At 37.5% G+C, this 26,134-nt stretch overlaps 1 protein-coding gene across 50 annotated transcripts in view; it reads right to left on the reverse strand.

Annotated features, from left to right (window-relative positions):
* Positions 1-26,134, reverse strand: part of Rims1 (regulating synaptic membrane exocytosis 1) — a 479,343-nt gene that overhangs the window by 70,943 nt on the left and 382,266 nt on the right. For 35 of the 50 annotated variants that reach the window (XM_060369742.1, XM_060369745.1, XM_060369744.1 and 32 more), the window contains 2 exons: positions 24,747-24,859; positions 19,011-19,177 (listed from right to left, as the gene is read on the reverse strand). The exons of the other annotated variants lie outside the window; for them this stretch is intronic. In XM_060369742.1, coding sequence (XP_060225725.1) covers positions 19,011-19,177; positions 24,747-24,859 — 280 coding nt within the window. The remainder of the gene's footprint in view (positions 1-19,010; positions 19,178-24,746; positions 24,860-26,134) is intronic. 50 annotated transcript variants of the gene reach the window in all.

Here is a 26,134-nt window from a genome sequence, read left to right on the forward strand (position 1 = left end):
CTAAAGAGGAAAAACATCACATAACAAGTCAAAAGCTGATTTTTGTGTGTTCTATAATAACAATTATAATTGAAGTAACAAGCATATGGCCTGCATGGGTCTGCACCAGGTCCTCTGTGCATATATTACAGTTTTTTGTTTAGTATTTCTATGGGTCTCCTGACTGTGAGAATCAAAGTTTCTCTGACTTTTGTGCCTGCTCTTGAGACCCTTTTTGCCTTTGGTTCTGCACCATCTCCACTTCAATATGATAGTTTTTGCTTCATATTGTTCTATTTTATTTTGTCATGATTGGTTGTTATCTATTAGAGGCCTGTTCTTTTCTAATGAGAGAACGAGGGCAGACCCATAAATGAGGTGAGGTGAGGAGGCCCTAGGAGGAGTAGAGAGAGAAGAAACTATAGTCAGGATATATTATATGAAAACAAAATCTATTTTCAATAAAAGTAGAAAAAATATTGAAGAAAAATAAAAATATCAACACTAATGTATTATCTTCTAATTCCACTAAATTCTAATACCACTAAATTCTTTCGTGCCTTCATCAATTTCTTTGAATGGATTATAATTATACATCCTCCTTAGGCAACATTTCCTGTTATTGAATTGCCCAGTTCTGTGATGGATCTATATAAACTGTCAAGATTTGTCAATTTCAAAGTCATAAATTATTCACTGTCATTTACAGTTAAATGTAGAGATCCACATGAATGGAAAATTCCACTTAAAAGTTAAACAAAGTTATCATATGACCTAGCAACTTCACTCAGAAATTCACTTAAGATAAATGAGAACATATATTCATACAAATAAATATATGAATATTTAAAGTAGCGTTATTCAAAACCCTCAAGTGGAAGTTACACAAATGAGCACTCATCTGATAGGAAAACAAAATGAGATATACCCACGGGGAAAAAAAATACTGGTAGTTGTTAAAATACAAATGAAGTAAAAAAATGTCTTAATGAAAGTAACTGAGGAAAATGCCCATGTATTATAAACATCTAGAAATTTCTAGGAGTGAAGGCCATAAAGAAATGTTTCAAGAACAATGGTTTTATATGGAGGAGGGAGACTTGGGAAAGTGCTGGTACATATGAATTTACATGGGAGATGACAAGACTCACATAGAAATACAGATATGAGCATTGCTTGTCCAACTTTGTGAATTCAACAAAAGACTACTGATGTACACTTCGAGTGAATTTTATAATACAGTAAATTTTATAATACAGTAAATATATCTCAATTTTAAAATGAATAACCTTGTGTCTTTCCTAGATTTTGCCAGTGGGCATATAATACAAGCACACGTGTTATTTTAATAATATATAAGTTAATTTGTCTGTAGTTCCTTTCTAAGCAACTATATAGGGTCTTTATTTGTTAAATAAATTAATATTTATTGAAGCAATGTTTCAACCTATATATTGTATCATATATATACATACATATATATGATAATTGGCTTGCTATAAATAATTATAAAATGAGAAGGATAGTAAGGTCTGTACAGACTTAATCAAATAGAAATGCCATCAGTATTGACAGGAAGATTTTATGTACTTTTTAGGAAAAAATACTGCTTTTAATTAAACTCTAAGACCCTACCTATGGTTATATAGGCCAGTAAATTAAAAAATTAATATTGATAATGAATAATGAGAATACAATTTTAAAAGACAGACCAAAACAAAAGTGAAGCATCCTGAGCTCACCATCTGTAACATAACTGAAAAGACATTTCATTCCCTAAAGACTAATGGACCATAAAAGTCTATCTAAGTTATACCCACAGGCGACAGATTTTTGCTCTACTATTCCAGTGGAAAGAGGCTGTGCAAACATTTGTGACAATTAAAATACAGGAAATAAGATGTATTTTCAGAAGGCTAAGATTTTTCTTAAGAAAAAAATAGTTCTATTCTTAAATTTGTATGACGTTTACAATAAAAGTAATATAGTATATATGTAATAAATAAAGTAAACCATAATTCTGTAAGAAAGAAAAATAGGATAACAGGTACCTAATTTGTAGAAGCAACTTAGATTTCTTGTAAGAAATACAAATACAAAATTGGTATTTCTCCTATGGGTTACAGAAATATCTACCAAAGAAATACAGAGGCCCATTATGACTTAGTGGTAAAATAAAGACAGCAGTAACTAACACAAGGCATAATAAACGGTTAAGATGTAATGCACATACACCCACCATATTGTTTACAATGTTGTTAAAATTCTATGTGAGAAATTGTGACACATTTCTAATCATATATGGGAGACAGGAATAGGAACCTGATCAACATTAAGATCCCACCCAGGCATCTAGCTGATAAGTTCTAGAAGCATTGGGAGTAATGGTTGATAAGCCAACCATTTCAAAGTGCCTCCTGAAAATGTTGGGAAAAATCAGTTCTCAATAGTAACTGGAGAACGTATTCAAATTAGACCAGTTTAGATTCTAGCCTTTTAAACAAACCAAGTCTTCAGATATAAAGGTCTTTTAATAAGTATTGAATCTTACCCTCACATATATGCACATGCTGGTTGTTAATACAAGGCCATAAGTTGTCTTTTTTTTAATTAAATTTTTATTTTTTATATTAATTACAGTTTATTCACTTTGTATCTCAGCTGTAGCTCCCTCCCTCATTCCCTCCCATTCCCACCTTCCTGTCCTCTTCTCTCATGCCCCTCCCCAAGTCCACTAATAAGGGAGGTCCTCCTCCCCTTCCATCTGACCCTAGCTTATCAAGTCTCATCAGTATTGGCTGCACTGTCTTCTTCTGTGGCCTGGTAAAGTTGTTCCCCACTCCGGGGAAAGTGATCAAAGAGTCATCCACTGATTTCATGTCAGAGACAGCTCCTGTTCCCATTACTAGGGAACCCACTTGGATACTGAGCTGCCATGGGCTGCATCTGTGCAGGGGTTCTAGGTTATCTCTATGAATGGTCCATGGTTGGAGTATCAATTTCAGAAAAGACCCCTGTGCCCAGATATTTTGGTTCTATTGCTCTCCTTGTGGAGTTCCTGTCCTGTCCAGGTCTTACTATCTTCCCCTTCTGAATTGTAGCCTTTAACAGTATTTACTGGCTTGTTCCTAAATTTTACATTTATTTTTTTTTTTGCTATTTCACATATTATATGCAATGATATATTATTAATTCTATTTCCCAACATTTGCCACTAGCACATGGAAACACATGGACTTTCGTATATTGACCTTGTATTGACTTTATAAAAGTGACCCTATTAATTATACCAGCTATTTCTTCTGATACCCTTACGTTTTCTTCATTTATAAACATGAGAAAAACAAAAGGTTCCACTTAATTTCCAATATCCGTGGCTTTTCATTTACTCCCTCGCTGTCTATACCACTGGCTAGAGGATTGTGAGTATTTCTGAAAGCAGTGCTGCATATGTGTGGCCCCAGGGAGGAAATGCCCCACGCTGTATTGCTGGGCACGATTAGGATTATCTCAGAATGACTCTTAGCCTCACGGTAAAAATAAATAAACAGACAAACAAACAAACCTGTTTCCTGGTTTGCTATGATTGTATGTTCATGTGTTGTTTTTGAGACAAGGTCCCACATGGCAATCCAGAATGACGTAGATGTTACTATGAAGCCCATGGTGACCTGGAATTCTTAGTAATTGCCCTGCTTCAGCAGTTGGCTCCCTAGCACTTGGGTGCTCATTTATCAGTGTGGTCCAGCACGCCTGGCTGTCAGATTGCATTTAATCACCAATGCGTATGTTGGCCTTTATTGGTTACTTCTTTTACAAGCATATGTATTAGGCAGGTCATATGCAGAGTGTTAATGTAATGCTATTTTGTAGTTCGTGCTAATGTATTCTCATATTCCTTTTCTCTCACGCCTTACCCCTCCTCTCTGCTTTCGTTCCTATCTGAATTCAACATGTAAAGGTTTGTCAAATCTCTGTCCACTTAAATAAGATGGTGACTTGTTTTTCCTGACTTGTAATGTCCTTTTAAAAAAGCAGTTAAGAATGAGGGCTAGGAGTCAGCCCTAAGAAAAGCAGACAGATAGAAAAGGTCTGTGTACAATAATGTACTTATGACTTAAGCACTTAAGATGGCTGACTTCCAGGTTCTTCTCCAAGAAAAAGAGGCACAGTAGGCTGAATGGAATTGCTCAGTGGACTTTCATATCTCCCACCTGTTGGGTTCTTGTAGCAGGAATCAGCTGCCCTGTCTTTGTCTAGATTATCCAGACGTCTCTGATAGCACAAACCAGCCAATTCCTACAGAGAGAGGGAACCCATTCCAACCACCTAAAAACCTTGGCCACAGTCTGGGACACTGTCTACTGCCCTTCAGTCCTCCCTGGGGTGTCTCTGCTCTGTCTTTGCTTCTCTGTCTCTGTCTTTCTCTCTGGCCTGGAAACAGAAATAGGCAAATATGTATGTGTCTTACATAGTATGCACCCACAAACAAGTCAGTGAGATAGATTTAGCCACTCTCTTCCCTTGATTGGATTTGTAAATGGCCATAAGTCATTTATTTTTTATAATTTTACTGACACATCTGTTGCTTATTAATTGCTTCTCTCGTCTAATGCTATGTGTATGAATCATTTGTAGTTACTTCATTTATTTTTTATATATAATTTATGTATAAATTATGTATACAATATATAAATTATATGCATAATGTATATGTAATGTAAATATAAATGTTTACATTACACACACACACACACACATATATATATATATATATATATATATATATATATATAATTTTGTTTTCTTTGCAGTGTTGACAGTTGAGCCTAGGATCTCATATATGGTAGTCACGCATTCCACCACAGAGCTATACCCCCAATCTCAGGTGTTAAGTTCTGCTGCAATCACTGAAACACCTGGAGTTAAGGGGCAGGTCTATTGGCCCGTTAGTTTTATCTGCCCACCTCTCTGTTTATTCTTCCACATCTTTTTTGCTTAAATTAGGAACTTTACTACTCCACAATTGTTCTACTATTTGTCCTTGGATCAGGGGTTTTCCAACTCTGACTAGTGAAATATCCATTTTGAGTTACAGAATTCTTCCTTAAATTTTACATTTTATCATCTGCAGAATGACACAAACACTGTATAGAAGTGAAACGCCATGACTCTTCCCTCACAGTGATAGGAAGAAAAAGACCGAATACACAAAGCATGTGGGACCACATGGCAGGGAGAAGGGAGCATGGATTTGAGGTCTCTGAGCACATCTGCCACATCCTTTATTTTACTGAATGTATTAGTGATGGATATTTAAATTTCTCTGTTTGAGAAGTATGTTCATTCTTCTTTTCAGTCATCATCTCCCTTCCTTTAGGATAACTCAAAATGTTCAATTGACAATTTTAGACCATATTTTTCTCTAAAAGTGTACATTTTTCTTTAAAGTTTGTACCATGTTATTTTTATGATTTTTTTTATTGTGGGAACATGCATGCCACAGCATACGTGGGGAAGTCAGAAGAGAACTTCTGGAAGAGGAATCTCTTCTTCAACTTCACCGATCTCAAACCCAGCTTGTCAAGGTTGGTGGCAGGTATCTTTACCCAGACAGCCATCTCTGACACAAAGTTTCCTTTCAATTGCCAGAATAATAACTCCGTCTTCCTCCTCTGCAGAAGTAGATTTGAAGCCTCCGGTCTGATGAAGGTTATTCTGAAATTTGGTCTCTCAGGGGTTGTGGCTTCTCTCTGTTCTATTTGCTCAAGCCCACCCTCGGCAGAGAGCATGGTTGAGTTTTGACTGTCAGGTGTCATGTAGTTCTTTTTAAAGAGTTTATTTTAAATTTGTATGCTGTGTGGGTGGGTCTGTGCACACCTGCCGATGGAGGCCGACAGAGAAGGCTGTATCTGTAATACAGGGGTTCCAGGAGGCTCTGCTAACTGAGCCATCTACCCAGTCCCCACCCCTCTTTTTAGATGGGTTCTCCCACTGGCTCAGAACACACCAAGTAGGCTAGGCTGGTTGGAGAGAGATTCTGAGATGTATTTAACTCAGCCTCACCAGAACTAGGACTGCAAACATGTGCCCCTAGGTCCAGTTTTTGGTTGTTTGTTTTAAAAGACAGGCTCTCATTTTTTTAGCCATGGCTAGTCTGGAACTCAAACCTGCTAGAGAATTGAGGTCAACATCAAACTCGCAGAGATCTGCCTGAGTGCTGGGATTAAAGGCATCTGTCATGCCCGTTTCCATGCCCAGATGTTAACAATTGGGTTGCTGATTGAACTCAGCTCCTCCTGCTTGGAAGGCATGAACTTTAGAACTAAGTTTCCCCTATCTCAGCTTCCCAGTGTTTGTGGACCTCAGAATTCATTCCATTTCCCCAGCACCCAGCACTGCCTTGGCATCTGTGTTTGCACTTGTGCTTTTCAGTGGCTGCATTTGTTTGGTTTATGGAAATCATTCCCTCTGCATGACTAACTCAGAGCCAAAGGAAATCTACAGCAAATACTAAAGCTCTTTGCTTACCAGGTACTGCTTTCTCTGTCAGTTCCTGAACAGGAACAGCCTTTCTTCAGCCCTGGTAAAAACCGGAGCTCTCTGCTCAGGTTCCATCTCCCATGTTCCCATGTTGTGAAGCACCCGCAGAGCAAAAGGGGATACAGACAGCACATATCTTGTGTTTTTCTTTTCCTTCAATAATAGGAACACCTAAAATTTCTGTTTTGTTACTTAAAAATTCCTTCCATCAGATTTGTTTTTTCTTTTCTTCTGTCTGGTGTTTACAGTTTTGTGTAGAGGAAGCCTAATCTACTAAAACCTATGGTTCTCTTTTAAGAAGGGCAGAATTATCAGACCAGCTGTATTTTTCTATGAAATTGTCAGATCATGGCTAATGAGGACATACATTGCACAACCACGTTCTAGCAACATTCTCTGTCTATCTGTCTGTCTTGCTCTTGCTCTCTCCTTATGTTTGCTTTATTTTATTTTTGGGAATGTAATTGAATTACATCATTTATTCCTTCCTTTTCTTTCTTCCAAACTTTCCACATACCCCTGTCCACCGTCCTTCAAATTCATGACCACTGTTTTCTTCATTTATTATTGACTTTTTCTCATAATAATGTCCTGATTTCTTCACAGAAGGACGGACCTGCCCTGCTTCACCCAGAGTCCAGCATCTGTCACTCCTAGGTGTAAGGTATTGCTCCAAGGTTTGCCAGGACTAAGCTCTTGTTAGTGTCAGTCACTAGAGAGGCACTTTTGTCAGAATTTTCAAAGTTACAACATTTATTTTAGGGAATTTTGCACTTTATTTTAATACCTGCTTAGGACACCTGCTCCTGACATTTGTATTCATTTTGATTTTAATTTACTTAAATTTGGAATCTGGTGTCTTTAAGTTTTAATTCAGGATGTGTTTGATATTTAGCTTCGTGTAAAATTCCATTTTAAGAATTTTCTTATAAAATTAGAGAAGTGCAAAAAATAAAATCATCCATTTGTAACTTTAAATCTGTAGTTGTAAGGTATTTGAATAGTCAATTGGACATCAATGACTCATTTGAACCTGTATTCCATATGGAGAAACAGGGACCCCGCAGATGATTGATTCCTACTGGGGAGAGATACAGAATAATCTTTGATGATGAAAGAACACAGTACAGAAACAGTAGCTGGGCGTGACATTAATAACAAAAAAGAAAACACACATGAAGCCATAGAGACAAGGAGGACATCTGCTTTGTTATGTCCCAAGACAGCCAATTTTAGCTATAGCATCTGCAGAGAAGTATTCCACAAATGACCAACTGAAAGAAAAAATACATTCGTCCAGGCCTACAGGAAATGTTCATTATCTAATACTCTCAGTCAGTGATAACACTGGGATGAAGGTGGGTGAACTAGAAACTGACATCTAAGCAGAAGGCAGCCGGTGTAGAAGCTGGCTGCGCTCACACGGTCCTGTCATTTTTATTACAGGGTACTCTTTTTTTTTTTTTTCAATGCAATTTATTCAGGAACCTTGAACAATCATCGGACCCTGGGGAAAGCCAGCCCACAGTTTATATAGCCTCTGGGTAGCCAACCCCAGCGTGCCACGTGGGCAATGCAGATAGGTCCACATACATGGAAGCAAGCCAGATCCTCAGCCTTAGCCAAATGTGGAGTTGTTTGTGACAGAGAGCACTCACCATCGGGAAGGTGGAAGGCGGAAACCAGCTCCATCTTTAAGGCACGGCATTCCGCAGCTCTCTACAGTTCCCCCTTTTTGTTTTAGACGCATCAGGCAAGAGTAGAGGTCTGATCTCTGATATTAGAAATAAATTGGGACTTTGTACTGATGTTCATTTAGGTGTCATCCACCCAAAGAGCATCAGACCTGTCCGATACCTTTTTCTCAGAGGCGGGACCTGGGGCATCCACCAGCATGCAATCAGACATGCTCTTCTCTGGGTACTCTTTATTCAACCATCTCTACATTCTCATCACTTCAGGCCCACTTCCCCATCTGGGTACCGAAATCCTCTCAGTTCCTATAATGTCTTCCTCAGTCTGAATGATTCTCTTCTGTCCTCATCCTTCACATTATATCTCCTTTCCCAGGCTCCTACTACTTCTCAGGACACACCCATTTCCTCTGTGCTGTCCTGTCTTTCCTTCCTCAGTGTTTTCCACCTCAGCTTGCTCCAGCTTGCTCCAGCTTGCCCCTCTGTGTTCCTGGTGGCTGTTTTCACAAACAGTTAGGATCTAAATACCCAAGTACCATTCCAGGGTATAAGCTATGCTCTGCCTTGGCAATTGTTTTCCTCCTTGTAATAGAGTCTAATGTGTACTGTGTAGTTCCACTTGCTCCTCCTACAAGAATGCATAGGTAATTATTGACTTTACTGCTAACCAAACTTGAAACACTAAATTACCCAGCGTGGCTGCAAAAATGGTATAACTAACAGAATATTTAAGAAATGTAATAAGAATAATTCCGATAAATCTAAGTATTAAAGTAGAAAAAACAATTTAAAATTAAAAGGAGAAAATAAGATAGTAAAAGTAATTCTAAATCTATCAGAAATAAAAATGAATGCCTCTTTCCCCCACAAAAAATCCACAAAGTAAACAAACAGAGGGTAGAGAGCTTAATAGGAAAGTCAAAATGAAGAGAAAAGAGAAATGAGTAAACGAATACATTTGATCAAAGGAAGAATACTATAAATGTTCTCATATAGAACAAATTTGATTTTAAAGCCATGTATTATTAGAAATAAAGCGATTTAAAATATAATAATAGAAGTCAAATGACCAGGAAGATTAATGAATTAATGAATTATATACTCAGGCTGTTTAAATAATTTTATATAAAGTAAAGGTGAACAGAATCAAAAGACAGTTGACAGACTCTCATTTAAGAGGCCAGAGAAATGGTTCAATAGCTAAAAACATGTACTGCTCTTGTGGAGAACCTGAGTTCAGGTTACTGAACTCATACCAGGGACCTCACAACTATGGAAAACTCCAGCTCTCAGGAATCTGATGCCTATGGCCTCTGCACTAATGTGCATATACCCACAGGAAACGTACACGCATACACAACATTTAAAATACTATAATAAATTTTTTAAAAATAAAATTTTATCGGATGAATGGGGAGGAGGTCCCCCCCATCAGTGGACTTGGAAAGGGGCAGGGTGGAGATGAGGAGGGAGGGTAGGATTGGGAGGGAATGAGGGAGCGGGATATAGCTGGGATACAGAGTCAATAAAATGTAACTGATAAGAAAAAAATAAAATTAAAAAAATTTTATCAATAATCTGTATTCCATATTTTTGCAACTTTTAACTTAGCTCTAAACAATTAATGAATATAAAGAAAAAATGTGATAACATTTCAATATCATTAACACTTCACAAAATATGAACACATTAAATATGAACCTGGCAGGATACAGATAATAGCAAAGAAAAGACCAGACTTAAATAAAATATTTAATTTAAATAAAATATTTAAATTAAATTAAATATTAATATCAGAAAGCAGAAAAAAATAATTTCAGTCCTAGAAAGGAAAACTATGTAGAAAATGATGAAAAATGTCAGCACCCAAGACACACTATCTATATAACAGCAGCTACACACTTATGAATTTATAACAGACAACAATTTAAGACTTCATTGACAGACCCTAAAGAATCAGGAGGTAATTCAGAAGTTGACAATGGAGCACCGAATATGTTAAATGCTCCAATTCCCCTCAAATCAATTTGCATGTTTACTGTAGACCCCAACAAGGGTGTACTTTTAAGGACTGTATATACCCATTTTAAAATTTGTATGTAGGGAAAAAAAAAGGCACGAAACAAATATGATTCTACCGACAGAGTAAGAATGAAGCGAGGACACGTGTCCTGTGGTAGGGGTCAGCATTTACTCTGGTGAGCTATGTTGACTATGGCCGTGAGAGACTCAGGAAATGTTGGCCACACGATGGCTGGAGGCTGATAATGATTTGCCAAAGCAGATGAGTGTCCCTGGAATTATCGGATGCTGAAGCATGACACATGCAAGGGGGTTGAGGGTAGATGGAGCGATGCAGCTAACATGGTCATAACTGACTTTTAAGCTTGATGGCAGATGTATAAACCTTTATTATCATGAATGCCTTATGCTTGTTTCAACCACTACAACACTGTGAATTAACAAAATCTTTTTAGGTTAAACGGAGATGAGTAATTCGGAGCTTGAGCTTCTGGCTCTAGCACTTCCTCATTCGGCAGGTCAGATGAGTTCAACGGGTTGCAATCTCTTTTCCACTTATTTTCAAACGATATTACTAATCTCTGCGTCATCGCAAGAATGACGCGGCACGTTATTTCCCAATCAGAATGTCCAGTACAAGCCCTGGGAGTTGGCTCAGCCAGAAGAGTACTTGCTGCCCAAGCATGGGGACCCACGTTCAGTCACCACCATCCGTACGGAAAGATGCATGTGGTGCGGTGTGCATCTCACCCCAGCCTGGGGACAGAAACAGAAGCCCTGCACGTGGTTGGCCAGGTGGAACTGTCAAGCTTTACGCCCTAGGTTCCAGTCACAAGCCTTGTCTCAAAACTCAATGTGGGTGGCTTCTGAGGAAGAACACCTCACGTTGGCCCCTGCACTCAGAACACGTTGGCCCCTGCACTCAGCTGGCACATGCACACACTGGTATATCTCCCCACCCCTGACCCCAGCCATATACATATAAACAGGCATGTACAGACACTACAAACACACACATCCAAACACAAGACAATCTAGCACAAAAGCATACTTTAAAACATACAAATGGCCATCCCGTTTGTCTTTCTCAGTGAGGACTGATCATCTTACCCAGGGTCCTCCTTCCTGATTAGCTTCTTTAGCTGTACAGATTTTAGTATGTTTATCCTATAGTATATGTCTAGTATCCACTTATAAGTGAGTATATACAGTGTATGTCTTTCTGCTTCTGGGATACCTCACTCAGGATGATCTTTTCTAGATCCTACCATTTGCCTGCAAATTTCATGATTTCCTTATTTTTAATTGCTGAGTAGTATAAGGAGAGCAACAGAACCAAAAAATCTGGGCCCAGGGGTCTTTTCTGAGACTCATACTCCCCAAGGACCATTCATGGCTATAACTTAGAACCCATGCTCAGACATAGCCCATGGCAGCTCAGTATCCAAGTGTGTTCTCTAGGAAGGGGAACAGGGACTATTTCTGACATGAACTCAGTGGCTGGCTCTTTGGTCACCTCCCCCTGAGGGGGATGCAGCCATGCTAGGCCTCAGAGTACAATGTAGCCAGTCCTGATGAGACTTGATAAGATGGAAGGGCAAGAGGACCTCCTCTATCAGTAGGCTTGGAGAGGGGCATGGGAGGAGATGAGGGAGTGAGGGAGGGAATGGGGAGATAGCTACAGTTAGGATACAAAGTGAATAAACTGTAATTAATGTAAAAAATAAAATTTTAATAAAAATATACTTATGGAAATATAAACATTGGAAATTAAGGCACAAATTATGAATATGATAGATGAAAGGGTATTGTTTAGGAGGTAATGATAATGAATGAAAGAATAAGCATTCTGAATAACAACTAAGTAGTTCATAAAAAGGAATTTTTGCCCAGTATTTAATGGTGAAAATGAGTTCATGCCTGGGATTCATTAAAATAATGAGCTGCCAATAATATAATAAAAATTAATCAGCAATTATCAAATGTGAAAATATACTTTCACAGAACATGAACATTTCCTAAACGGTTACTTTCTTACTACTTTTTTCTTGAATATGGTCACCACACAGATCAGCCATGTTAAAGGTGCTCAAAGCCACAGCAAGGAGCAGGATAACTAGCCTGAGAAAAATCTCACTTTGTCACAAAAATAAATGAATTCAAGTGCCTGTGAGAAGGTATAGTCCCATCAATATTGTGACATTGTAATGTAGTTCTAAAATTACCATTTACAGCTATTTTCTACAAATTTAGAAATAGTCACTGTTGAAGTTTGTGTTTTGAGTGCTTGGTCACCAGTTGATAGGGCTGTTTGGGAAAGTTATGGAATCTATACACAGTGGAGCCTTGTGGGAGAAAGTATGCCACTGGGGGTGGGCTTTGAGGTTTACAGCCCACTGTAAACATCTGTTTACATCTGTTCTTGTTCACTGATTCATATCTATGCATCTCTTTCTCTCTTTTTCTCATTCTTTCATTCTGTTCCCTGTGCACTGATGAAGTGTGATCACTTTGCTTCCTGTCACACTCACTTCATGCTCATGCTGCCCGCCTTTTCTGTCCTGACTGAATCCCACATCGAAAAGTAAGCCAAAATAAATCATAATTTTTCTCTACTAAGTGGCTTTTTTTCCCTCAGTGTATTCAGTCACAGTCACAAAAAATAATTAATGCAGCCAGTGGTATCTAAGGGCCATTCCCACCACCACCCTCATCCTGATACACTATACTTTTTTAATTCAAAGTTTGGAACCTTTAGTAATTGCAACTGACTGTTTTGCTTCCTACTTTATAAAGTCACTAATGTTACAGAATTTAACAGGACACATAATGGCCAAGTTATCACAAAAGAGTAGAGCACAAAGTTAACAACAGAGACTGAAAGAGTGTGTTTTAACTCTATCCTCTCTGCTTTGTTTCAAAATATAGATAAAAGCGCTCTGCAAGAAAGACCCTGCCCAGGAAAATTACCCACTCACTCAAAATATTCTATAACTGGTCATTGTCAAGACTCTTGCTCATTCATTCATGTATCAGCAATAGTTTTGCTACTACATGCCATGGCATATTAATTTAGGTGTGTAGAAGAAATGATGCATTCATGGGACTTAGAAGAAAGATTTTTATGGGTTGTTAATGTATTTGTTACAAAGATGAGCTGTTTTTAAAGAGCAGGTGGGATATTGTTTCTATTTTACTCACAGCTTCTACCTAATACCAGCAGATAAACTTGCTAATCAGCCTTGAACTGTTAAAACCAAACAGGAAGACTGGAAAATCAAGGAAAGAGATTTTTCTTAGATGTGCCCTAGTCAATATTTTCCCTGCATAGGTTCATTCTCTGTCATCTAATTGCTTATTGGTATGTTTTATAGCTTAGTAAAATTTGTATTTCTAAGTATAGCAAACAGATATATAAATTTGATTCTGGATTGTTAAGGTAAAATAAAATTCCATCTCACTCAAGTACATTTGATGCCAATAGGCAAAACAAATTGGAAACATAAAACAAAACAATTGAAAACACAAAAAGTTTTATTTATTTATTTGAGATATTTTAAAAGCTGAAAGTTGTTTCAGTTAAATTCATATCAGATATGATTTTGAAAAAATCCTAATACTACTTCACTGCATTTTCATACTAAATTAAAAATCAGTTAGGATAAAGGGAAATTTTGAAATTAATTTTGTAATCATTTGCAGGGATAACTGTAGTGATTTCTAAAAAATCAACTTTTTTAATTACCAAAAAAGTTAAAATAAATTAATTAAAGCATATTCATTTTGAAAGTTACAAATAAATATAAGAACCTTTCCTTTACGTGTGCTTTCTGACATCAAAGGCCCAATTTTTGTAAATGTATAGTTACAAGATGGCTATTTGTTCATGGATGATAACTGGTTTTAAATCCTTTTATAACTCAAAGGCTGAGTACAAGAAATAAATGCTTTTAATAAAATTTAAACTACTCCTTTAGAAGTGGATGATAAAAAACTAAACTTACTTGCATCAGACTGCCTTTTCAGTCTGATTGTAAAAATCCTTCTTGAAATGGGAGGTTAACTTTGGTAAAACCAGGAGATAATAGATTACACAACTTGCTGTTGCAAAAGTGTTAGTTTTGATGAATCTTCTGAAACTCTGTAATGTTGTGTAAGTAGCATATGCGATCGGATTGTACTATTGGGGGTGGAGATAGAAGAATGCAGTAGTATAAGGGGTTAAAAGGAAATAATGAAGCGGGAAGGCTTAAATGTGGTTGGGATATTGGACAGGAAGGGTGCTGATGGGACTACCCAGAGTGATAAATAACACTGAAGACCTTTTGTAAAAGTCATAGGGAAACCAAACTGTAGAAGTTTCCTAAAGTATAAGTGTACACATGTATAAAGAGTTAAAATGGAGTTGCCATACAGGGAAGGGCCAATGCCTACTGGACACCACAGGCTAATATATAGAAAGCGCAGGGATTGAAATAGAATATCTCTTTTGGAGCTGTTGGCTGGTAAGATCCCATAGACCCCCCAAACGTTTATAGGCTATTACCTGCGCCATTAGTTATCCTGTAGAAGTTGAAAGTAAGACCCTATTGTTGGGGTTGATCTGTAGCTACTATGTATTCAAATGTTAATTGCTTGTCCCCCAAGATCCTTACTGTCCTATGAGCAATTACCCACGTATTCAAGAATTCAAAACATTGTGTAAACCTTGCTTCCAAAATTATTCCTGATTGGCTAAGAAAGTTGCCTACAGCCTGGGCTGGGCAGAAGAAAGGCAGGTAGAATGGAAGTTCGTGGGATTTAGGGTCACAGCAGGACCACAAGGAAAGAGAGGAAGGAGGAAGAAAGGATCAGGTTGCAAAGGGGGTAACCAGGAGCACAAGGCCAAGGGCAGCTTGTTCTGAGGACTAGCCTGATGAAGCAGAAGCAGCTCAAACGGAACATGTGCAAGTATTTATGGGGATTTTGTCTGGGAAGCAGACAAGATAGTTTAGAGGGTTAATATCTGAACAGCTCCGGTGCCCCAAGGCTTGAATTGAATCTAACACGTCTCTGTGTCTTTTATTTATAAAGTAGCGGGTTAAAGAATAACTGCCGCTGTATTAATAACCAGCTCTAATTAATTAATCAAATGATTAATTCCATTTACATCCTATTGCTAAAGACGCCACATACTTGAGTCATAGAACATGGATAAATTAAGGTAGTGGTAACCTGGATGCTTCATCCCTACTAATTAGCTTTCCTCCTGCTGGAAGGCGCTATTCACACTATTGCAGGAAAAGAAGGAAAGAAGGAAGGAGGGAAGGAAGGAAGGAAGGAAAGAAGGAAGGAAGGAAGAAAGGAAGGAAGGAAGGAAGAAAGGAAGGAAGGAAGAGAATGACCATCATTCTTATCCAGCTGTGAACTCTGCCAGATGCAATAAGAACTGGCCTTGAAAGACATGCCTACTGCTTGCAATAGTGACACAAACATCTGGGAGTAACTTTTTAAACTTTTTAGAAATCAGATTTAAGTCCTACCCCAAAAGATGAAACATATAACTGGTACTGTTACTGCACCAAGAACCATGGCTAGACAGGTCACACTCTCTAAGGAGAAAGTACTGTTATTATTCTACTCAATAGTAGTATTTAGTATTCTACTGAATAGTATTAAACCAACTTCTCTGGACTTATCATTTTTACCCTAGATTAATAAGCCTCATCCTCAATATCAGAGAAGCTTTGATTTGCAGTTGATGATGAATAACATAGAGACTCACAAGTAGCCAAGGCACAAGAGGACGTTTAAGACACAAGAGGACTTTTAATCCCAAAGAGGACATCATGCCACATGTCCTACTACTCTCTTCAAAGGCTTAAGGGATCATTGTGGAAGAGAGGCTGTAAAGAGTGTAAGAGCCAGAGTCGTTGGATAACTACAAGGGAACAGTGTCGTCCAGAAACAGGACAGCAGTCCACATATGAAATCACAGCAGTTCTGACCTATGTGCACAAGATCTGTGAAAGATAAAGCCAGACAAAGTCTCAGTATGGAGAGAGGAGGTGAGCACAAAGTCTCATTCTAGCTGAAGGGTTATTGGCAAGTCCCTGCTGATGGGAGAGGAAACGATGAGACCTAATTGACTAGGATCAGAAGGAAGGAAAAGACCTGGGGAGAGGCATGCATGCAGAGGGTGGAGGAAGGGAGGGACTGGGACGGAAGGAGGGAGGGAAAACGGGGGGGGGTTACAAAGTGAATAAAGTGTAATTAATAAAGAATTAAACAAAAAAAAATCAGTTTCGTTAGGAGTATAGTCTCTGGTAGTCACTCATACTCCATTGCAAGCCTATACATCCAATTGTATAAGGGCTCAGGGATGAAGGGTGCTTCAGCTTCTTACAGACGATGTGAGTTCAGATCCCAGAAGCCACGTCAGGAAGCTCCTAAACATTTGTCACTCCTGATCCAGAGGAATTCATCACCTTCACAAGTACTTGTGCTTATATTCTACACAGATACGTACCCTAGACAAATAATGAAAATGCCTTAAATTTAATAATTTAAAAGTCTGATGTATTTTTTTGGTCTAAGTTTTATCCTTTGATGCAATATTAAAGAAGAATGAAGTCCTTATAGATAATAGAGACTAAAAGGTTGATATTAAATATATTCTAGCACCGAGACTGATCAGCTTGGTCTTTTTTTTTTTTTTTTCAACAGTGGCTTTGAATGTATAGAAAGAAGAGAAGAACAGTCACCATGCAGAGTTTCTAGTAGGATCAGTGGTTATTTACAACAGAAGACCCTGCCTGCCCCTTCTAAGTCTACCCCAGTTAGTGACTCATTTTTGTTGCAAACTAACCATCGCAGGGCTTTTAGTAGAGGGTTAATGTTGGCAGCAAAGAGCTCTGTGGTGTGATGTGATGATATGTGTTTTAACTTTTTTTTTCATTTTATTTAATGTATATGAGCGTTTTGCCTGCACCAATGACTGTGAACTATACACAGAGGCCAGAAGAGGCCATCAGATCTCAGGGAACTAGAATTATAATCTGGGAATCACCATGTGGGTGCTGGGAATTTAATCCTGGTCCTCTGGATGAACAACCAGTGCTTTTAACCTGTGAGCCAGCACTCCAGCTCCATGTATATTTTTGTATTTATGTAGGTACGTATGAAAAAATAATAAATATGAAAGGTTTCCTGTCTTTAGAGTGTCTGAAGATTTTGCTCCTTCGCACGTATCTTTTTTTCTGCATTCCATTAGAATATTACAAGATCAAATGAAAGAGCTACAGCAAAGACAGGATGACTAGCATAAAACAAGGGACTAGTAGAAAACTAGGTTTCATCATAGCTAAAGGGGAAGCTTACTTAGCTATTACGTGGGGGACAAAGTTTAGATAATCTACCTTCAAAAATAAAATCCCAGTGATTACAGGTGTTAAGCTTCAGAGCAAGGAAAGAGCAGTAAATGGGATGGTTAGAGAAGATGGGATGCCAGGAAGAAAGTCTTCTGTGAGCTGTTCAGAAGAACTTCTCTCCCTACCAGTTTCAAATAAGAAAACCCATGAGCCAATATAAATGTTTCCCGCTTTTACTTACAGCACATCTAAGCATATTGTTTCTTTAAGGTTGGGAATTTCTCCACAGAAGCACTGGCTCCAATGCACTATCACACCCTTCCACCTAATCCTCTTTATAGAGAATCACAAGTCTCTCGTTAATCTGCTAAAGTTTTCCTTTCCTTTTCCTGCCATCTTCCTAAAATCTGAGAAATTGCTTATCTAAGTCATGAGATTATGAAATTGAAATAAGAAAGCAGTTCTTCCACTCAGCACTGAAGTAATGGGGATGGAAATAAAAGATAATGACATGAGCATACAATTCATTGTGCACCAAAATGTGGAATTTGGAGTTTCAGAGATTTATTTGTTCTCATTTTTTAGCATCCATATTTAATTGGAAAGCCCCTCAATTCTACAGATTTCTTCTGTAAATTTCTGTTTCCAAAAACAAGTCAAGATCAACTGCCAACTGATGCAGCTCATGCTGAAATTGACCTGAATGTCTGAACTTCTTTGTCCTTAGCTTTCTGCAGAGTGCTTATTATGTAAGAACCAGAGAACCCTTGGTCATGTAACACAAGGATCACATTTTTACAACTTACATGATGTGACTTATGGGTGTATATTTTGTTCTCATACCCACTATGTTCTACCTTGAGAGGAGACCCATTGTTGTGGCTGAAGTAGGAGAACAGAAAGCTATAGTCTTTGAGAAAATAAACAGTCCATATTTTTTTTTCCATAAAGGCAGGTAGAGATGCTTGACAGACGCATGCATACAAACATACTTAAACAAGTAAACACACAGCCATACTCACTTATTGCATAGGCATTCACGGTATGATGATATGGTTGAACAGTTATGAGAGCTATGCTCCTAAAAACACTAAAATATTTGTTATATGATCTCTTAAAAATTAGCTTTCTAATTCTGGACTAAAAGGCACTCTGCTGATCATACTACATTATGAGAACTGTAAAACTGAGCAAGTTCTAGAGTGATGACTAGTAATTAGCCTAAGTTTGCAGGGAGCAGTACCAAACATTCTCTCAGGGATTCTGCAGAAGAGGTGGTACATGCTCAACCCACCTCACTGTTATAATGAGATGTTTCCATTATACGACCTAATCTGTACTCCCCAAAGAATATTCTGGAAGCTAGACGCATTTTGTGCCAACCATATAGATCCAATGAACAGGAACAACATTGCCAACTCACCTGATCCTACCCCTGGGGCGCTCAGACTGCTCTGACATAAAGCTTGTGCTGCTGAGGCGTGAGGTACTGCTGGCTCGGGAGATGGCGGACACATCACTGACGTCACTATCTGATGACTTGGCAGAGGCGTTATCACAGCTTCTGTACTGATCTTTATGTGAGTTGTACTAAAGATTAAACACAAGAAGGCATGAGCTCCACCGTCAGGTCACGGAACAAACAGACACAGACCTTGAGGTTAATCACTGCGTACCGAAAGGAAGACAACAGATACCTCTGTCCAGGAAAGGACGGAATCTGATGGTCATGCAAGCATTAATATAATACATGCATCTCAAGAAAAACCTGACATCCTTTCAATGATGAGATATCACTTATGAGGAGTGAGCACACAATTGAATTACTTGAACAGGGAAAGTTGGTGAATTACCTGGACAGGCTTAAAACCTGAAATTTCATGACTCATATTTTGAATTTACATTTCATCATATTTCTATCTTGAATAACATTAAATTTTGGGCTTCATTTCTAAGATTTTGGAATCATCAGATAAAATATAACACCCCCAAATTTATCAAGGGAGTGAATCAACTTTTATTTCTACTCAGTTTTTATTGTCCTATTGCAATAGGACATACTGCAAAATATTCAATGAATATATTATAACTCTAGGAAGTGACAAGTTTTTCTAAATATAAATAATTAGTATCTAAGTAATTTTTCTTTGGTAAGAAAAAACATTTGTTGACATAAAATAAAACATTATCCCTACTATTTCATTCTGAGCAAGTTAATTTTAGATCTACAAGCAATAAGTAGGTAAACCATTTGTTAATCTTTGAGAAAGTCACATACCTTCCAATGCTTCATAGCATGAATCTTGATTAACCTGAATTATATTTCTCATATGTGCCACATAAATGCATTCTAAAACCTGAGTTTATATATAAAAATATGTAAAAAATTTTAAGAAATAACTTCACAGTGCTCATGTTCACTTCATAATCCCTTACGTGAGAGTACTTCTCTCTCAAAACACGTTAATTTAAGCTCTTTCCAGTTTATGTGTATGAATTTGTGAAAGAATTCTGTATCATGAAATCATTAATCACTTTATAGTGTATAAACTATAAGCTTAATTTTTATAAACTATAAGTTTAATTTTTCTAAAGTTTTATCGCAATGATGTTTACCTTTCAAAGCCACAGAGCCCACTAAACACAAAGAATGTTCCCATATTCTATTAAGTCTAGAGCCTAGTGAATATTTATTCTCAAATTCATATATCTCATATATTCAATGGAATGTAATATGTCAGTTCACCAGCAATCTATGCCAGACACCATGATTCTGTCTGATATGATTAGTTTCATTCAGAACCATTTCTAGTGTACAGGTGAATGGGAAAACATATAATGGTGGAGTAGAACCTGATTTTAACACTTGTAGAGTATTAAATGTGACTCCTAGGTTAACATTACTTGTGAATAAAGGTGTATTCATTAGATCTACAAATATTAGAACAAGGAATAAGTGGGATCTAACATCATGAGGATATTTCTAGGTGTATTACATGCTCTTTCCATATTTTGTCAACCAGAACAAGTAGCTGACAGTACTAAGCAGTACAAATACTAACATGAAGATGTGTAAAGGAAAATGTTGCACCAATTAAGGAAATCTTACTATAAGCCATCTCTATCACAGCCTGTTTGAATAGAGACTTTTTGCTCTTCCAGAAAAGAGATGGTGAAAAGGTCATTACATATTTTACTATTCCAAGCTATGTAGTAATTACCATAGAGTTTCTCCCACATCAAGTGAAGGAAATGAAAGACTGTATGCTTACTTTGTATTTTACTTTTTTTTTTTTTTACTGAAAAACATGTTAACCTTTGAAATAAGCTGTTTTTTTTTTCATAGAGCAAGATTTGTTAAATTTCCTCTTTAATAATTTAATATTTGGGTCAAAATATATTTAGTCAAAATACACTGAAGTATAAAATATCCTCAGGAGGAATGAATGTATGCAGTCATCCAGCAGAGAAATACGTCATCCTTAAGAGGAAGGTTCTAATTATAGAGTCACTGTTTTTAGAAGTCAGTAATAATAAACACTGTAGCTGCCTCCACCAACCGCTGTCTCACTCTTGATGGCTGCTCCAGGATTATAGAAACAGAATTCTTTAATAAGTGAGGGAGGGCCTAAGTGTGGCTTTATCCTCTGGTTATGGCTTCTACCCATCACTGAGGCATTTAACTCCAAATAGCATCACATAGAAGAGCACAGTGATGGATTTCAAAGTTCTCAAAGCAGGCATGCCATCATGAATTCCTGAGTGAGGAGCAGGACGATTTAATCCTTTAAGAAAACAGCCAGGCCTGAAATAAAAAAAATCTCAGAATCATATTCATCTGGTGATCTTTAAGCATCAAAAATCTAATCTAGCTTTGTTGGTGAATAAAATTATTCTGAGAATGGTTACATAATTTCTCATACAGTAGAATTTTCAACTCTCTCATAAAATCTGAATTTTAATTACTTTCTCAAATATGTTGAGTGCATAAACACCATAAAGGAAAAAGTTGAAATTTTAATATATACTACATTTATGAAAGTACTATTTTAAAACAATAAAAGTCCTTTGCAAAATAAAATGTTTGGGTACAAAGGTAACTCTCCCCTGAAAAACATAAGAAAGAAATCTGAATGAGCTGAAACTGCTACTAAGCACTGCTCATTGATATGAATGGTTTTTTTGTTTTATGTAAAATAAATTCAGTGAAATTTTCATTAGAAACATTGGCATAGACTATAAATATTTTAGCTGTGAAAAATATAAATCTTCTATTTGATACATAAAAATGAAAAAAACTGGCAACTGTGTTTTGCTTCACATAATTTCATTTCTAATATTCTTAAGTATTTCTCTGACGTTACATTTATTGGAAGTACAGCTACAGCTGAAATCTACATTGTTGAGAATAAAAAGTACAGCGTTTGGAAGTCATGTTTTCATGTTTCCTCTCACATGCAGACAGAAATTTAGATGTGTAATTCATGTTCATATAGATTCACAAGCCTTGTATGTAAGTAAATAAAGATACAACGGGGTTCGTTGGGGAAGAAAGGAGACCAATGTGAGACACAGAGAATGTGAGTACAGTTCACTGGTATGTACATATGATGAAGGCACAGTGAAACACACTATTTTGAAATTCACTTAAATATTGATAAGAACGAAAGCTATCATTTCTTGAAAGTTATTTGTAACTGTGTGTTTGTCTTTGTGTTTGTGTGTGGGGATGTGCACATGTGTACAGGTACCCTTGGAGGCCAGAAGTGTTGCCCGCATTCCCGTGAGATGGAGTTACAGGCAGCTGTAAACTGTCTGATGTGGGAACCAAACTTGGGTTCCCTGCAAAACCAGTATCACCTTCGGATCTTAACCACTGAGCCACCACAGACAATTTGATTTTTCAGTTACTCAAATTCAATGAAAGAAGGGACGGGGCGTCTATATAAGTAAAGAGGAAAGCATTAATAGGTAAATGTGAATGAAAGCCATTGAGAATTCAAGGCTTGGGGTGTGTACTCGTGATGTCACAAAGGAATCAAGTGGTAATGAAGCCTCAAGTCAATCTGTGAGGGTGTGTGTGTGTGTGTGTGTGTATGTGTACAGGCATGCAAGCCTGTGGAGATAACAGGACAACTTTCAGGAGTTGGTTTTCTCAATCCTGGGGACTGAGGTCAAAAAGTCCTTAGGCTTGATGCCAGGCACCTTTACTCAATGAGTAATTTTGCTGACACTTAAAAGGAAGACGGATGTTCTCCTATGGTTTAACTTGGTTTGAACGGAGGATTTGGCACAGATTTTTTTTTTTTTTTTTTTTTTTGTGAAGGACTTATTAACGATTAGACGCCTAGCTCAGAATGGCACCCAAAGGCTTATTGTAATTTATCCCAATTCTTTACTTATCTCATCTTTGCTTCCTACTCTGCCACCGCCCCCCCCCCCGCCCTACTCCCCTACACTTTGATGTTAATCTTGACTTCACTTTCTGAATGAGTGTTTGAAAAATCAAGAAACGATTTCTGGATTAACTGTAGCATTTACCCTAAAAGGAAATTTCAGTTCACTAAGCTTAAACGTGAAGAAAAATCTACCCTCATCATCACCCTGCCTTCTTGTTCTTAGAGACTTTGCAGTGTGAACAAACAAAAGCCATAATGCTAGTCACAAGGAAAGACTAGAACGCTGATCAGCAGGGGACATCATCACAGGGTGTGGAGAGACAGATGTGCACAGCTGGAGTCAGCTACTCATTGGAGCTCAAAGTTTTTGCTTAACTTGGTGTGTATGTGTGAGTGTGTGTGTGTGCATGTGTTGTTTCTCTTTACTGATTTTACTTTTTAAAAGGCTGCTGAGTTCCCTAGTAAGGGGAACAAGGGTTTTTCTCTGACCTTAACTCAGTGGCTGGCTCTTTGTCCACCTCCCTCTGAGGGGGGAGCAGCCTTCCCAGGCCACAGAGGAAGACAATGCAGCCAGTCCTGATGAGACCTGATAGGCTAGGGTCATAGGGAAAAGAAGGAGGACCTCCCCTCTCAGTGGACTGGGGAAGGGGCATGGGAGGAGAGGAGGGAGGGAAGAAGGGCGGGATTTGGAGGGGGCAAGGGTGGGGCTACAGCTGGATACAAAGTGAATAAACTGTAATAAATAAAAAAAATTAGAAAAATAAAATAAACTTACTGTTAAAAAAAAAAGTCTGCTGAAAGTTTGTGTGGGTTGGGCTCCCTGAATCATAGGTACCTTCTCTAGTGCCTCACTTTTAGGCTTCTGCGTCTACAGTGTAATAAGATATACTGTAGCCAACTGGGATATTATGGGTGAGAAACCATATTTTGTCATTGCTTTTACAGTGGGTACTAACCACTGGCTACCTGGCTCTACATGGAGCAAACTAGATTATTTTAAAAATATTAATTTTGAGGCTCTATTTAAGCTTAATACATTGAGCTGATACAGTTTGTTCTTATTTTGATATCTAATAGGTTTCCTGGTGTCAAATTATAACCAAGTAGAACCTAATGTTACTATGAAAAACAATTAAAATAAACCAGATAACGTGTGTAAATATTTAATATAATAGAAGGCTTTATATTTTAATTAAATGTTAGCTACTAGGGTTTATGAGTATCTATTACATTCTTAGAAAATAATACTGAAATGTAAATGAAATTCTTATTAGCACTTATGTCATCTTCTGAGAGATTAAAACACCATATTTTACTAAAGACAAATAAGTAAACAAAACTGTCACATTGTATAGCTTTTGTCATTAATTCAATATTTAATATCACGTAAAAACATGTTTAATATTCTAAACGAACATCATACTATTTCATCAACAAATGCCCTCACATATCCTGCTTACTTCAGCAAATTTAACTAAGGACAGTCCTTGTCTTTAATGCCACTATTCTTCTCATTGGAAAGATTGTTACATGCAATAAGTAATATCCCAATAATGTAATGTACCTTCTGAAAATACAAAGGTGTGGAAGAGATTTGTCAAGCTGTGTGAACAACTATGATGCAACACTCACATAAAATGACAATTTCTTTACGTGTCCCAGTGCCCTCTAATCTTGTCTCATAGATACACATGTATGCCTAGCACATATATTCGGTGTTTCTTAAGGGGGCACTATGGGTTGGATACTTATAATTTTACCTTGGAATATTGCTCGCGATCAAGTTCTTGACTAGACCCAGACCCTGTTGTCTGCTTAAATCGGTGCACTTTCATTTTCATCTGTCTTGTTCGCTCCTCCACTACTAAGCTTGCTGCAAAAACACACAATGGAAGCTCATCAAAACACAGGAAGCACCTTTTCGGGGAACTGACTGGTTTACGATTTCAAAGGTTTTGAAATGATTTTTGCTACACAAACTTTAGAAATCAGCTGTGATTAACAGATGAAACAAGATGCGGGCGGGCAGCACTAACCGCGGTTAATCTAAAGGTGAGCATAATCCAAGTGACACAGAACGGGGAACACAGATGTTAGTCACGGGAAAAAAGCACTCCTGTCTCTTCATCTATGACAAGCATTTTCAACTGTTTTCCCAGGCCATGATGTGGAAACAACTTTAACTGCGAGACTGTGTTTTCTGCATACTCGAGCTGCTGCTGGTTAGCTATAAACAAATCCACACACTGAACACACCCCACACGTATGCACATGCTTGCATGCTTGCACACCCATTTGGCTTCCTCAACTAAAGAGAAGTCACCTGAAAACAATTTAATCAGTAACCTTCCACTTTTTGTAGCTGTTCTATACCATGAATTTTGACCAATAGCTTTTGATGACTATCTGTTGCCTATAGAGATGGACTTACTTAGACAAAAGTGTCCCACTTTTTATAGCTTGCATGAACCACAAACATAAAATTCAATTTTTTTTTTTTTTTTTTTTTTTTGGAAATGGTATGCTCTATTTGTTAGCTCTTTTACAATATAATCTGTTAGATGTATTCCACCTAAGGCTTTGCTGTGGTAAGAAGCGAATGTGCTAGAGGGAAAGGCTGTAGTCTTCAGTCTGGCTAAAGTAATAATCCATCATGATCTACATGATCTAGCTTGGATACTCTGTCTCTAATGTTTGCGTTTTTACAGATGGAAGAGAAAGAGCTAAGGTTACAGTTATGTGTAAATCACTCAAAAGCTTGTAACTGTGCTGAGTGAGAGCTAAATTAGCTTTCTTTACAACTTATTCGTTGTCGGTTTCTTAGAGCATTCAATTTTCAGTTATACTTGTAAGGTAGACAGTGTGTGTGTGTGTGTGTGTGTGTGTGTGTGTGTGTGTGTGTGCATGTGTGTTAGAAAAGTCTATAGGAACTTTTTACTATTTTTCTATCATTCAGCCTATAAAACAAATGCTAAGATGAACATAGGAGCATGTGCATGTATGTATGTGTGTACATGGGAGAATGTGTTTGAAACTTAAGCCTCAGTAGTTGAGTCACAGTTTTAATCACACCAGCACCATTTTTAATTTCCACCTTGTTGAAGAGACAACACGTGATGACTGCCTTTAACTAGACAACAGTTAACAA

Source organism: Meriones unguiculatus, chromosome 16, assembly GCF_030254825.1.
Source record: "Meriones unguiculatus strain TT.TT164.6M chromosome 16, Bangor_MerUng_6.1, whole genome shotgun sequence".
Lineage (NCBI taxonomy): Eukaryota > Metazoa > Chordata > Mammalia > Rodentia > Muridae > Meriones > Meriones unguiculatus.